Source organism: Elgaria multicarinata, chromosome 6 (genome assembly GCF_023053635.1).
Source record: "Elgaria multicarinata webbii isolate HBS135686 ecotype San Diego chromosome 6, rElgMul1.1.pri, whole genome shotgun sequence".
Lineage (NCBI taxonomy): Eukaryota > Metazoa > Chordata > Lepidosauria > Squamata > Anguidae > Elgaria > Elgaria multicarinata.
This window is the reverse complement of record NC_086176.1, coordinates 8,491,641-8,507,853: the sequence shown is the minus strand read 5'-3', so window position 1 is coordinate 8,507,853 and position 16,213 is coordinate 8,491,641. Positions and strand designations below refer to the sequence as shown.

General features: G+C 44.7%; 1 protein-coding gene across 1 annotated transcript; it reads left to right on the top strand.

Moving 5' to 3' along the window:
- The first annotated feature begins 805 nt into the window (after positions 1 to 805).
- Positions 806 to 14,882, top strand: LOC134400108 (T-cell surface glycoprotein CD4-like). Its single transcript, XM_063128396.1, has 8 exons — positions 806 to 875; positions 973 to 1,116; positions 1,240 to 1,500; positions 6,806 to 7,102; positions 11,804 to 12,040; positions 12,364 to 12,488; positions 13,593 to 13,660; positions 14,815 to 14,882. The coding sequence occupies exons 1-8, from the start codon at positions 806 to 808 to the stop codon at positions 14,843 to 14,845; spliced, it is 1,233 nt and encodes a 410-aa protein (XP_062984466.1). The 3' UTR covers positions 14,846 to 14,882.
- Positions 14,883 to 16,213: the final 1,331 nt, after the last annotated feature.

Below are 16,213 nucleotides of genomic sequence, written 5' to 3'. Positions count from 1 at the left end.
CTCATCTGAGGAGTAGGAACAGAACAAGCAAGAAGAGGCCAGCCTGTTTTCACACTGGCAATAGGTTTGGTATATAAAACCTGCTGCAGTATTTTCAATTCAAAACCAGGCATAAGAGGCTTCCACAATAGTTTTGTTTTGTGGGGGGACGGGACCATGTAACTCTATGAACATCTCTCCTTATTTTTCTCTTGGGCTGCTCATCACTCCTCAGTATTCATTGAAAATTAACGCATGTCCCAGGGGCAGCAGGCTTTTATGGGGGCTTTCCTACACGAGGTTGTTAATCCGCTGTATCTACTTTAGGTTTTGGCACAGAATTGAGTTTCGAGCACTACACAAAGAACATTCCTTTTCCTGCTTTTCCGTTAAATAACCATTAGGTGGCCCTGTGATATAGCAGCATAGCACTATTACATAAGTGGAAAAAGCATTTTCTTTTACTTTCACAAATACTACATTATCTACTCTTAAAAAAAAAGCGTGCAGAAAGTGCTGTTTTAAAACCGATGCAAACTTGGAGGGTCACAATGTTGTCTAAAGAATCCATAAACAACTGTGAATCCATAATAAATGCCTCATGCAGAAAAGCTCGAAGATTTTGAGGTTTGGGCCTGGAATTCTCCAGAATTTGATCCTGTCCCCAATGCTGACCTTTCTTTGCTCTGTTTGTTTGTTTGTTTGTTTTGAGCCAGTGCATCTTTTAGGGGCAACACTTCCTGTTCTTGCAGTGATGAACATCAATGTTATTGCTGGCACCTCTGTTGTCCTTCCCTGTGAACTTCACGGTACAAATATACAACATATGAAAAAAGTTACCTGGAGACATAAAAATACAGTTATAATTAATTTCGTGTCTGGAAAGGTCTATACAGGTAAAACCTGTTCCATTTATCACATATCCAGGAGGGAAGGGGGGCCTTTACTGTTCGTAAGGAGCTGTAACTTCTGGCATTTCCACTTTCTTCAAAGGCGGCAAGTTGGTACAATACAGATTTGGGGATACAGACAAGGGCAATTTCTCTTTAGTGCTACCAGATGCAAAGGAAGGAGGTTACTACGCCTGTGAAGTGGAAGGACAACAACCCATTACTTTTGACCTGAAAGTATGGAAATGTGAGTGATGTAAAATGAGGAAGGAACGGAAAGGAAATCTCAAGTCTCTTTCGTTGTCCCATCAAATCCTGAGAAGGAGAATAGGAAAAGAACTCACTAGATCTGCCCTTTTCCCCTTCACAGTGACACAATCCCCAAGTGGATACCTCCTGCAGGGAGAGACCTTGCTATTAGAACTCCATTCCTCCAACATGAGTGGCGTAAGCATCGAGTGGTTTGGCCCCAGCAAAGCCAAAGTTACAGGCAAGGAGCCACGATGGAAGCTGAAAAGCAATAACCAGAAGCTGGAGATAATGAATCTGACAGTTCAGGAGGACCATGGGACCTGGGAATGTCGCATCCTGCCTAATGGGCCCCGAATCACCTATAATGTCAAAGTCATAGGTAGGAGAAGTCACTGCTCATGTTTTGGGCTGTTAACCCATGGGTTTACATAGGCCTGGCCAAAGCAGGGGAGAGGGGCAATTTTCTCTGGGCCCCCGACATGCATTGTGTGTGAACGAGAGAGAGAGAGAGAGAGAGAGAGAGAGAGAGAGAGAGAGAGAGAGAGAGAGACTCCCCCCATTTCTATCTGGAATCTGGGGGCCCAGGGCAATGGAATTTTCAGGTGGGGGGCTGTCACAGTGCCATTTTACCATGCATTATAAATTTTCTCTGCTGTCGTCGCTATGTTTCTCTGTGCATGTGTCACTGGTGGGGTGAGTGCAATTTAGGGCAGTGGGCATGCTTTGGGCACTGATTGGAGGAAAGGAAAGTCACATGGGGCAGGGGTGTGGAGAGAGCAGAGGTCTAACCATGTCTACCCAGAAGTAAGTCATAGCCTTCAATTGGCACTTTGGCAAGGGATCTGGAGAATTCCTTTATTTATTTATTTATTGCATTTTTATACTGCCCAACAGCCAAAGCTCTCTGGGCAGTTTACAAAAATGAAAACCATAAAAATCATTGAAAATATAAAACCAACAGTATAAAAGCATAGTATAAAATGCAATATAAAAACACAACCAGGATAAAACCCAGCAGCAATGCAGAAAATAATACAGAGTTAAAATACAAATCTAAAACAGCAAAGTTAAAATCAAGCTGATAGACTGTTAAAATGCTGAGAAAACGAAAAGGTCTTCACCTGGCCAAATTGTAGCATTCAAGCACTCCGCTGCAAAATTTTAAATCTGGATAAGCAGCGATGTACTAAACTCATCGTAAGCTGCAGTCCAGTTGTGTGGTGAAATAACGACACAGCTACCACATGATGGATGGAAATACTAGAGATGCAGTCATCACCACACTTAAGGCTGTGGTCCTAAGTGCACCCATCTAGAATCATAGAATAGTAGAGTTGGAAGGGGCCTATAAGGCCATTGAGTCCAACCCCCTGCTCAAGGCAGGAATCCACCCTAAAGCATCCCTGACAGGTGGTTGTCCAGTTCTTTTTGTTAAAAACTGCTCTATTGGGAATGTGAGCTCAGTCACTGACTCTTGCTTTAAATATTCATTAAGCGCTGGGTAATCACGCTTACTCTAGGTAATCATATGAAAAGGAGGACTGGGCTCCTATAACTTTTCATGTGGTCACCCTACTCCTATATCTTTAACAGTTGTATAGTAAAGGAAATTTCAGCAGGTGCCATTGGTATGCATGCAGCACCTGGTGAAATTCCCTCTTCATCAAGGAGTTAAAGCTGCAGGAGCCCTGCCCTCTATTGCATCTGGTCAATTTATTTATTTATTTATTTATTACATTTATATACCGACCCCCAGCCGAAGCTCTCTGGGTGGTTTACAACAATTAAAAATAGTAAACATTAAAAGTATACAAAAATTTTAAAAAATATAAAAACAGTATAAAAACAACAGTATCCATTTAAAAAACAACAATTCTGGGGTCCATTAAAAACAAACTTAACGTTGTTAAATGCTGTTAAAATGCCTGGGAGAAGAGAAAGGTCTTGACCTGGCACCGAAAAGATAACAATGTTAAAGAGTTAAAGCTGCATTTACAGAGTGACCAGATGTAAAAGAGGACAGGGTTTTTCAGCTTTAACTGTTGTGATGGAGAGGGAATTTCACCAGGTACTGCATGCATACAAATGACACCTGCTGAAATTCCCTTTTCAATACAACTGTTAGAGATACAGTATCCCTGTCCTGCTTTTCATAGGTTCACCCTATTAATGTGTCGTTCACGCCCCCCCCCCCCCAGGCTTGGCTGTGTTGTGAGTCCCTTTGTGGCACATGAAGTCATGGCTAGCGTGCTTCCAACCAGCCGCATCCACCTGGAAAAGCTGCAGGATCAGAGAGTCCTTTTACTCTGTTCTTTTTAGTTAAAGCGGCTCCCAGATACTTGATCTGCAACATGCCCCTGTGCTTCCTCATTAAACCTGTGCATGCCTGTGAGGTGGCTGTGACGTGGGCTGGCCTTTCCCCCATTCACTCCTTTAACGTTCCCATTGAGAGATGTCTATCCGGAACAGTGTTAATTCGCTTCTCTGATGTGTTGTTAGCTGTGAAGCTCCAGAGTTGCAAATAAACTGTGTAGGGTGACCATATGAAAAGGAGGACAGGGCTCCTGTATCTTTAACAGTTGTAGAGAAAAGGGATTTTCAGCAGGTATCTTTTGTATGCATGCAGCACCTGGTGAAATTCCCTCTTCATTGCAATAGTTAAAGCGGCAGGTCTTCTGATGAAGACAAAATTTCACCAGCTGCTACATGCATTCAAATGACACCTGCTGAAATTCCCTTTTCTATACAACTTTAAAGATACAGGAGCCCTGTCCTCCTTTCCATAGGGTCACCCTAAGACTGTGTTCATTCAGTTCTGTGGTGTGGTGTTAGCTCCAGAGCTGCGCAGCTCCAGAGTTAGGTTCTCTGATGCAGTGGTGTGATACTTTTTTGGAGTGGGGTTTATTTGTGCTGGTGGGGTGCTCACATAGGGAGCCAGTATTGTGCATTAGTTACTCTCCATTTCCATTCATTAAACTGTAGTGGCAGGGGGAACCTGGAGAGGGGTGGTAACAAGCCTCTCTCCGGCTGACGTTGGTTCTACTCCACCCCACCCACCCTGGTCTCTGGAAGTATGTCTTTTCTGGCACTGAAAAGGTGGGTTTTAGATGGCTCACTCTGCCATATAACAGTGATGGAGTGGACCCGATTGCAACATACTACGGAGGATAACAATAATGTGCACTCCTCTCATGCTTGTGAAGATGAGGCCAAATTAGAAGACAGTGGAGGTGAAAGAACAGCATTATTTCCCACCAGTTCTCAGGTGCAAGTGAGACCTGAAATAGCTAGAACTGCTAGAGCTCCACTCCGTGCTCAGCTGCATCACCTTAGAGGTTTGTCAGATGACCTCCTCACGAGGAGAGCTTGACTCTTCAGTAAGCAAGCACTCCTGTGCCTGGCTACCATCCTATTGTGGATCTTGGGGGCTGGGTGGTGACCCTCTCTGCCTCAGAAGCTGAGTTCTCTGCCTCTCCAGGAGGCAGGTTCAAAGGCATCCCTCCTAGTGCCAGGGGTCTTCTGAGAGGCCAGCGAGCTCGGAAGGTTTGGGCTTCTCCTCTGAAGGTGACTCCAGTGGCGGCATGACAGTTGGGACCATGGCACTGGGGGCCAATGTGGATCAAATAATACCAGAGTAGCAAATAGAGGGAGAAAACGTGGAGGCAGTGACAGACTTTGTATTTCTGGGCGCAAAGATTACTGCAGACGCTGACTGCAGCCAGGAAATCAGAAGATGTTTACTTCTTGGGAGGAGAGCAATGACAAATCTTGATAAAATAGTTAAGAGCAGAGACACCACACTGACAACAAAGGTCCGCATAGTGCGAGAGCTGGACCATAAGGAAAGCTGAGCGAAAGAAGATAGATGCTTTTGAACTGTGGTGTTGGAGGAAAATTCTGAGAGTGCCTTGGACTGCAAGAAGATCAAACTAGTCCATACTCCAGGAAATAAAGCCAGACTGCTCACTTGAGGGAATGGTATTAAAGGCAAAACTGAAGTACTTTGGCCACATAATGAGAAGACAGGATCCCCTGGAGAAGAGGCTGATGCTAGGGAAAGTGGAAGGCAAAAGGAAGAGGGGCCGACCAAGGGCAAGATGGAGGGATGATATTCTGGAGGTGACGGACTCGACCTTGGGGGAGCTAGGGGTGGCGGCGGGCGACAGAAAGCTCTGGCGTGGGCTGGTCCATGAAGTCATGAAGAGTCAGAAGTGACTGAACGAATAAACAAAAAAAGCAGTCCCCATTGGCGTGTTGGCAACAGCATTCTGCATCAGCTGCACTCTAGGAATACTCTTCCAAGGCAGCCCACACAGAGCCTGGCCTAGATGCCACCAAGACACGTATGGCAGTGGCCAGGTGAAGGAGTGCTCCATTCAGAAATTTAATTTTTGGAATGGGAGTTTATTAGGGGGTGGGGGTGGAATTCAGAACATGTCATACCAGAACATGCTATGACACTGCAGCAAATCTTGGGTCAAAAGACTAATAATTAGGGGGTTCATACCTTACTTCTCCCTTGTACTGTGAACTGCCCAGAGAGCTTCGGCTATTGAGTAGTATAGAAATGCAATAAATAAATAGTACTCAGTATGTTGTCTTAGGTAAGTCACATATCCCCATCGTGTGCAATGTTTTGTTTCCCAAAATGGCCATTGCTCCTTGCTCCTGGAGAGCTTACAAATAGGACATGTGAGGAACAGCATTTCCCTGATTTTTGTTTCCACTGCATGTAGTATTCTAAAGAGTCTCTGAGCATGGAGGTTTTATTTCATTTTCACGGCTGATGGGAGGAACTTCTATGGGCAGAATTGGGACAGAGCAGGTAAGGAAAGCTTTGAGTGGGTGGAGCTGAGGGAGTGTCCAATTGGGGTGACTTGGCAGAGTGGGTGAGACTTGTAGCTCCCTCACCTTTTGGAGGCGCCAATTACAACTGTCTAAATCCTCTGGTAAGATTTGTAAATAGCTATTGATCATGATAGCTAAACAGAAGATCTGTGTTCATAGGAAGTATGCCACTGAATACCAGTTGCCAGAAGAAAACAGCAGGGAAGGTCTCTTGCCCATGTCCTGTTTGTGGGCTTCCTGAAAACAGCTGGAAGGAAGGATGCTTGATGAAATGGCCCTTTGGTCTGATCCAGCAGTGGGACTTCTCTTATGTTCTACACTTTTGAAAAGGTCTTGTCTTGAAAGTGCGGCTTTGCCAAACTTTGGAGATGAGATCTTTGAGTCCATGATGATGGAGGGTGATTCAATCCCTTTCTAATTTTCGTGCCTTTACTTTCCAGAGTTTATGTGTTGTCATCTTGATTTGTTTAAATAGCCTAGAAGTGGGATAAATATTATAACACGGGTAAAACCTGTCTAGAGCTTTGGGTGGTAAAGAAAATGTCTTTTCACAGGAACATAAGAAACTGCTTTAGATTGACTCAGACCTTTGATCCATGTAGCCCAGTATTGTCAACACTGACTGGCAGCAGCTCTCCAGGGTTTCAGGCAAGGATTCCTTCTCAGCCTTACCTGGAGAGATTGGGGATTGGACCTTGGACCTTCAGCATGCAACGCAGGGGCTCTATCACACTGAGCTACAGCCCCTCCCAGGTTTCTCCCTGTTCTGTAGTGAGGAAGGTATGAATTAGCCCAGGGTGAATTATTTACTCCTGTCTTCTCTGCCACAAAACTAGGTTTTTCCAATGCATCCGATGACATGGCTTTTGCTGCTCTTAATAGCAGCACGGTCCTTTCATGCCCATTGAACACTGACCTTCAGAAGGAACCGGGCATCCCAGGAGTCCAGGCTTGGAAATGGATGAAGAATAATATGATCCTTGTGGAAAATCTCATCCCAATCAATTCCAACAGCTCCTTTCCTGTCCGAAAGATACCTAAGGTCCAGTTTGAGGATGCTGGAAGGCACCAGTGCATTCTCACATTTCCACATAGGAATTTGAAAAAGACCATCCACTTGGTAGTAATGAAAGGTAAGAATAAGTTGCAATCTCTTCCTGTCATGATAGAGTAGCATCAATAGCACCTTCAGCACACGTCTGTGAGTTCATAGCTTTCATTTAAAAATATGTCTAGTGCTTCTACTGTTTATAGTCTTTACAGCAGTTCTAATGCCTGGTAATGTCAAAGTAACCTCAAAGTAAAATCACATTCTACTGATTTTTATCTAGAATAAATGACATCAAATTTAGGGTGACCATATGACCGGATTTGCCCGGATTTGCCCGGGGTTTTGATGACAAATCCGGGAGGGGAGGGGAAATCCGGATTTTTTTTACTAAGAGCAGCTCTAATGGGAATTAACAAAAATACTTATAACTCCATCATTTTTTAAGGTAAAGACATGAAACTTGGCACAATGATAGCTCTTAGGAAGGGCTTTAGTCATACCCAATTTGAAACAGATCCGTTCATCCATTGATTTATTAGGAATTTTTAAATAATTGGGGTTTTACAATTATTATTTTTAAAATCATCATTTTTAAATATAAAGAGATTAAACTTTGCACCATGAAAGTATTTAGGTAGAGCTTTAATCACACCAAATTTGAAACAGATCCGTTCATCCATTGATTTTTTAGGAATTTTTTAAAAATTGAGGTTTTAAAATTATTATTTTTAAAATCGTCATTTTTAAAGTTAAAGAGATGAAACTTTGTACCATGATAGGATTTAGGTAGAGCTTTAGCCACACCAAATTTGAAACAGATCTGTTCATCCATTGATTTTTTTTAGGAATTTTTTTAAAAATTGAGGTTTTAAAATTATTATTTTTAAAATCGTCATTTTTAAAGATAAAGAGATGAAACTTTGTACCATAATAGGATTTAGGTAGAGCTTTAGCCACACAAAATTTGAAATAGATCCATTCATCCATTGATTTTTTAGGGATTTTTTAAAAAATGAGGTTTTAAAAATATTATTTTTTAAACTGTCATTTTTAAAGATAAAGAGCTGAAAGTTGGCACCATGATAGCTTTTAGGTAGAGCTTTAGCCATACCAAATTTGAAACAGATCTGGGGCCAGTAGCAAATCCTGTTAACAACAACAGCAGCTTGCAATGAGTGAAGATACAGTCAGAAAAGATATTTGAGGGAAGGGGGGAATGTAACACACAGAGTATAGCAAAAGCTTCAAAGTACAGCAAAACCTACAAAAGTAGGAGTGAGTGAAGTTAATTTCAGATACATTGAATCTCTCACTTGTTCTTTATTTCAGTGATTTTAACATTAAGATGTTATGTAGAACAGATTTGTCTTAAATGTGTGCTGTAAAATCAGTCATGTGACCAAGGCTATGTTCGGGTGGGCACACCCCCTTGGTACTGGACACGCCCCCTTGGGGGCGATCATGTTGTCCTCCTTTTTGGTTTCCAAAATATGGTCACCCTAATCAAATTGAAAACTGAAAAAGAAACATACTTTAAAACTAATTGGTGGAAGTCTATTTTGTAGTAAATACACTGTGACTTGTAGAACATTGAAAAAAGGTTAAAGACACTTGCTGCTTTTTTCAGCCTACTGTAGCTCAGTGCAGACAGTGCGCTCAACAAACACCAACTCTTCAAGCTCAACTTCTTGCTCCTTCAAATTGGTGCCAGGGTGAGCACCCATCTCTTCCACTCCTAAGGACAGCCCTGGTTAGCCTAACTTCGGCCTGCGATTTTTCTGCATGTCATGAATTTCTAATTTTATGGCATTAATCATAGAATGGGTTACTGGCCCGCTTGCATAGAATGGGATTGATAGCTGGAACAGGGGGGGTTTGAGCATATAACACCGATTCTGGCCCGCTTGCATTGGCTGCCTATACGTTTCCGAGCCCGATTCAAGGTGTTGACTTTAACCTATAAAGCCCTACATGGCTTGGGACTGCAATACCTGATGGAGCGCCTCTCCCGACATGAACCTACCCGTACACTGCGCTCAACATCTAAGGTCCTCCTCCGAGTGCCTACCCCGAGGGAAGCTCAGAGGATGGCAACAAGGGAGAGGGCCTTTTCGGTGGTGGCCCCCCGACTGTGGAATGATCTCCCTGATGAGTCTCGCCTGGCGCCAACACTGTTATCTTTCAGGCGCCAGGTCAAGACTTTTCTCTTCTCCCAGGCATTAACAGCATTTAACAACATTAAGTTTGTTTTTTAACGGACCCCAGAACTGCTGTTTTATAAATTGATACTGTTGTTTTTATGTTTCTGATGGTTTTTAAATTTTGTGTACTTTTTAATGTTTACTGTTTAAACTTTTGTGAACCGCCCAGAGAGCTTCGGCTGTGGGGCGGTATATAAATGTAATAAATAAATAAATAAGTGCATCCACTATCTTAAAGTAGCAGGCTGGTGCTAGGCCTGTGAGTTAACCTTTAAACAAATTAAATTCATTTGTTTAGCACAGATTGGCTCTAGAGCATATTGTGGCATCTGGTACCATATGTTGGGCAGGCTCTGGGCCCAGGAACACATCCACGGGTTCCTCCGGGATTATTCTGCTGTAGACATACCCTAATGTAGACCTGGGTGCTTTTCCTGTTGGTCAAAGCAGGTTTCATTTAGCTCTGTAACTATTGCTTTTGCCTGTTCTCGGGTCAGTGCTTTAGCTATGCAAATAGCAATAAACTGGGTAAGTGTTAGGTTGCTGTTTTCAAAGGCTTTGGCTTAGCTTTGTTATAATGTTACCTATTTTTGTTGCCTCATCAAACATGCTGACAAAACTGTTACCTCTCAAAACATGGGTTTCTTAGTTCACTGTAATCAAATACTTTTAAGACTACTTTACAAGTGTTTTATTTGCAGGATCAGTACAAATATTCTGCATACTGTTATACATCCCAAGTCTCTTCAGAGCAGTGGAGCATAATAGTAGGGTGACCCTATGAAAAGGAGGACCGGGCTCCTGTATCTTTAACAGTTGCATAGAAAAGAGAATTTCAGCAGGTGTCATTTGTATGCATGCAGCACCTGGTGAAATTCCCTCTTCATCACCACAGTTAAAGCTGCAGGAGCTATACTAGAGTGACCAGATTTAAAAGAGGGCAGGGCACCTGCAGCTTTAACTGGTTTGATGAAGAGGAAATTTCACCAGGTTCTCCATATATACAAATGACACCTGCTGAAATTCCCTTTTCTATGCAACTGTTAAAGATATAGGTGCCCAGTCCTCCTTTTCATATGGTCACCCTACATAATAGCAATTGTAAATTCTTCAAGCAGAGAATTGGCTTTGGCGACTGTTAGGTAGACTGAAGCTTCCACTCCCACTTTCTTCAATTTTTACCAAGTTTGTTTGTTAAATCACTCTGTCAGCAGCTTAAACGGTTCCTTGTTTTACTACGGTCAATATGGCCTGCAAACTTTTTCTTCTGGCTATTGCTGACTCACTGAGAAAGCAGGCCTCCTTATGACACCGTATAACATTCTCACTTGTATGTGGGTTCAGGGGCATATACATATTAAGGCAGTTCAACTTCCAGAAGCTCTGTCCTCGGAGCTTCTTTACATGAGCAATTGGCCACTCCTGGAGGTTTACAAGATGCTGTCATCCTCCAGGACGTCTCCCCCAGTTTCCCCCAGTAATCTTGCTTTTAAAAAACACGCAGAGATAATGCAGTATTTAAATTATTGTGGGCTGATTCCACCACTAGATGGTGCTGTTTCATTTAGCAGAATAGCATTGCCCAGAGCGGAAGTTTTCAATTCAAAATCACGTGGTCACCATTGGTCACCGTCTAAAGAAGCCCCTAGTGAAAGAGCTGAGAAAAAGAAAGCCCGGTAAGGAGGGGAGTGTTTTCCTTAATGTAGAGACACCCTTAGAGTCAGGAATCAGGCAGATGCAGTAACTTAACAGAAGAACGACTCTTATTCCAACTATAACAAGCCTAGAAAATAGCTGGCTGAGGGACAGGAAGAGAATGAGTTAAAAATCCTCCACACCTCTACCAGCAGAGGTGGCAATTTACCTAACAAAATTTCTTTCACACAGTTACCAACACATCTCAGTTGACCTTGAGACAGTCAATCAGGGAGGGAGAAGCCACACCCCAGAGAGACTCATGGGGGGCAGGAAATGAGCTGCTTAAAAATAAACTCACATATGTCACACTTGCAAAACCTACTGGAGCTGATGAAACTATTGGCTGAGAAACAGGGACAATTGCTCGTAAGCACTAAACTAAAGGCCAAAATAGATGCAAGGTGGAAAACTGTGACCAGATCACTTGATTCTTCTTCTTTTCCTTTCCTTTTTTTTTTAAATTTAAAGCCACTGCAAGGGGCTCTGACTTTGGATTGGAGAAACAGCATTTGCAGAGGGAGTGCTTTAATAGTTTGGTCAACATGGTATCATGGGTACATTTTTGGCTCAAAGAAATGCTCATCAGTCACAAGCATTTGCTCATTCTTGTTCTCTGCATTGGTTACTTTCTGCAAGCTCGCCTATGAATATGCAACCCCCAAATTAAATATTTTGGTGCCAGAAACATGGGGAAGTCTGTCTTGCCTTTCTCTGCAATGGAACACTCTATATAAATCTGATCAGGCTGCACCACCTGAGGTTTCTGTCTGACTGCCTTCCGTGGCGAGTCGGGCAGCCTAGAGCCTTGGGTCATAAGAGTCTTCCGTCCTGAGCCCTGGGGGAATTGTGCCCCCATTGATTTCCTTTTCTTCTCCTTCCTGCAGTCTCTGCTGGCCGCCTGGAGCTCCCCTCCAAAGAACCAACGGTGACCTTGTGCTGCCACATCTCTGCGCCGGCCCCTCCCATGGCTCAATTGTGCTGGGTTTCTGTGAGTCACGGGACCGCATGTGATTCTAACCTTCTAGAAAACAAATTCTGTCACACGAACACAACCGGCGGACCTTGGAGGTGTGATCTCAAAGTGAACAACCGTGTGGAGCTCAGTATGAACTACACTGTGGGTATGTCCCAGAGATGGTCGCTGCATTTGTCTGTTGCAACAGAACCAACAAACTCTTGTAGAATTTTTTAAATACTTAGGAGGCAAACCTGTGCATATTTAGACAGAAGCAAGTCCTGTAATTCCCAACATTCTCGGGCAGAACGCTGGGAGGTGTAGGATTTGTTGCTGTCTAAACCCTTAACAGCTTTAGCATAGCATATGTTTTCATGGCTACAGCACACCACGTAGCAATCAGCGACCCAAGCATCTCTTCTCTTGTCCTGTGTCCCTAGATACCTTCCCTCTTTTCTCAACTCCACCTCTTCCTTTTTCCCCCCACAGCGGAGGCCGCTATACAGAATAAATTCCCACAGATAGAAGTAGCCACTGGAGCTGGTGCAATGCTGCTACTGTTTATCGTTGCGTTAGCATGTGTGCCCACTTGCAAAACAATTAAGCGGAAAAGGGTGAGTCTCTGTGGAGTTCATCAGACGAGCATTTTATCACACACTCACTACTGCCCACTCACGGTTTTTCGTGCGTCCTTTCGTGCCGTCCACCTCCTGCGTGCCTCCCGCTCCTTCCTTCCCTTTTTCCATCACAAAATGGACTCCTTTTAATCTGACTTTTTTGGGGGAAACAGAATGTGCAGGGCCGATGCTACCATAGAGGCCACTCAGACAGCCGCCTAGAGCGCCAAAGTAAGGGGGGGTGCCAAACGCCGCACCCGGAAGCTGCTCTCCCACAGTGGCTCTGAGAGGGCAGCTTCCGGGCGCCGTTCTGAAGCCGCCCTCCTGCCCCAGCATACTGGCTTCACTTCGGCTGGGCACCCACCCAACCGAAGTGAAGCCACACCCGCCCCCGAGCGTGTCCTGGCTTCGCTTTGGCTGGGCGCCCACTCAGCCGAAGTGAAGCCATGCCCGCCCCCACCCAAGCGTCCTGGCTTCACTTCGGCTGGGTGGGCACCCAGCCAAAGTGAAGCCAGGACACGCTGGGGTGGGGGGGCGGGTGTGGCTTCACTTTGGTTGGGTGGACGCTGGGGTGGGCGGCTTCGGAATGGTGCGCCCGGAAGTCGCTCTCCCAGAGCGGCTTCCAGCCGGTTACGCCATTCTGAAGCTGCCCACCCCCACCCCAGCATCCTGGCTTCGCTTTGGCTGGGCGGGCGCGATGGCACCCCGTGTCCAGGTATACTGGGATGGGAGTGGGTGGGTGAAAGCAGCTCACCTGCCTAGGGCGCAAAATAGTCTGGCCCTGGCCCTGGCCCTGGCCCTGGGAATGTGCCACTGTTTCCTGCTGTGTGCAGGAAAAGCAGCGCAAAAAACAGACCCTGAATGGGTCACGTGGTCTTTGTTTACTTCCTCTTTTTTTTCCCCAGAAGAAAGATGAAGTAATGTGAGACAGGAGCGGGGGAGGAGAAGCGACAGTAGGGAACTGCAATTCCTGTCCCCACCCCCCATCTGTTGATGCTCTATGTGTCCATAAATGGAAAGGGGAGGGTGAAACACAGTAGCCAGTGGAAGAAAATGTGGAAGAACATAGAATGGAAGAAACTCTCCTTTGTCTTTTGGCAGCAAACAGCGAAGAGGATGACCCAAGCCAAGCAACACTTGCTTGTAAAGAGGACTTGTCAGTGTCAGAGGTAAGAACCAAAACACTCAGCAAAGTGGAAGACATCCTAGATAGCCATAGGAGAGTTGCTTGCCATGTATTTCTCTAAGCCTTCCTGGCCAAGCGTGGGATCGGGACAGGAGGAGCTCACCTACCAGCCACCGAGGAGGAGGAGGAAGAGGAGAAGGAGAAAGAGGAAGAGGAGGAGGAGGAGGAGGAGGAGAAGGAGAAGGAGAAGGAGAAGGAGAAGGAGAAGGAGAAGGAGAAGGAGAAGGAGAAGGAGAAGGAGATGATTAGACTGGGCGGTTCACAAAAAATCGACAACACTCCAGCTGAGAGAGTGGCTCTCATTCTCTGCCCAGAGGCAAGGCAGATTAAAGAGAGCAGGGCTATTACTGTTTATTAGGAAGAAATACCCTCCGTAAGGGTCTTCTTCATTCCATATAACTGTAACAGGCCAAAGCCAAAATACTCTCAAACAACAAGAAGAGTGCTTTTAGCTTTCAGCTTCACCTATTGCAATTTGCCCTTTACACACTAGGGCCCCATCTTGACAGCATCACATTGGTGCTGGGAGGCCTCGGGCTCCTGCACTCCTGCTCCTTCCTGGCATCTGCACCAGAAGAGGCGCGAGTGTGGAGTTGCCACCACTGAGCACCAGGGAGGGGGGAGGAGGGGGGCGCCATTGGCTGTGGCACGCCTCCGTGTCCAAAAAAGTCAGGGTAAGTGCCCGACTTCTTTGGAGCAGAGTTTAGGTGGTTTGCCCCTGGATGGCTTCAGGATGGCGGCTGCGTCATGTCGATGGCCTGCTTCCACTCCGAATCCACTCCAGGGCAAACCCTTTGTCAAGACACGCCCTAACCAACTACAGTTCTCTGGTTGATTAGACTGCTTTGCCAGTTAAACCAAACAGACTTTGCAAACCTACCAAAATACGAGAGGAAGTTATTTCTGTTCAAATAAAATTTTAAAAATTCAGTGCTTTTCCGTTAGACCACTCTATTGCAATTCACGTTTAGTCTTTTAACTGTATCAGACAAGTTGTGCAGTTCACATTGCTAAACCAAGGCCACCTGAAATTACAAACATGTGAGACTTTTCATTTTTCTCATTGTAAAAGCCACCTCTGGTGCTAGATTTCAGGAAAGAAATATTTTAAATATTTTAATTTTCTTTCTCTTACAGGGAGCTGACAAATGATTACTACCATGATTGAGACAGAAAGGCAAAGGTGCCATTGACATCTGATCCATACTGGCTTATTTTATTGCTTTCCTTTGATCAATTTTTTTAGCTTTCTTCCCTATCTTGACATGTATTCCCACTACAGCTCTAGGACACATGCAGAATGTCAGCGTGAACACAGATGCTGCTCGCTTGGATGCTTGTTTTAATATTCTCCAAAGTGATTTATTAATATTTGCCTATATAAGCAGCAAGTGAAAGAATCATAGAATCATAGAATCATAGAATCATAGAATAGCAGAGTTGGAAGGGGCCTACAAGGCCATCGAGTCCAACCCCCTGCTCAGTGCAGGAATCCACCCTAAAGCAACCCTGACAGGTGGTTGTCCAGCTGCCTCTTGAAGGCCTCTAGTGTGGGAGAGCCCACAACCTCCCTAGGTAACTGGTTCCATTGTCGTACTGCTTTAACAGTCAGGAAGTTTTTCCTGATGTCCAGCTGGAATCTGGCTTCCTTTATCTTGAGCCTGTTATTCTGTGTCCTGCACTCTGGGAGGATCGAGAAGAGATCCTGGCCCTCCTCTGTGTGACAACCTTTTAAGTATTTGAAGAGTGCTCTCATGTCTCCCCTCCATCTTCTCTTCTCCAGGCTAAACATGCCCAGTTCTTTCAGTCTCTCTTCATAGGGCTTTGTTTCCAGACCCCTGATCATCCTGGTTGCCCTCCTCTGAACACACTCCAGCTTGTCTGCGTCCTTCTTGAATTGTGCAGCCCAGAACTGGACGCAGTACTTAGATGAGGCGTCCAGTTCTGGGCTCCACAATTCAAGATCTGTTCAACATGTGGTGTTATTCAAAGTCCCAACGTGTGCAGACAACCATTGTATGTTTTTCTGTTAATAAAAGTTGCTCACAGACCTTGGAATTCCAGTTTTTCTACTGGAATTGCCATGCACCAATGTATAGCATGGTAATCGTGGGAGAAGTAGGGGAGTGAAAGGTTATGAGAGTTTTATCATGTGTCTTTATAGCGCAAGGATGTGTCACAAACAATAGTTAGTGGTGCAATTGCAGGAGAAGTAGGCAGTCATGCCACCATTTCAGAGTTGTTATTTTTTTAAAAAAAAATAGCAGCATGTGCACCTTTGCAGCTGTGCAAGAATGCAGATTTCAAGATAAATTGCATAGTTATTCACAGCTGTGTAGGTGTCTAGTGTAAAACAAAGCCCTATGGATTTCCCGCCTGCAAACCCCATCAAAATCCATTTGTGATAGAGCAGCGAGAGGAAGGAGAAGGAATAGAAAGATGGAGGTTTTACAGCTTTAAGCTGTTCCCACTGGTAAGAGTTATAATACTACTTGGAGCCTTTCTACATGAAGCTTTTATCGTGTGCTAGTGATTC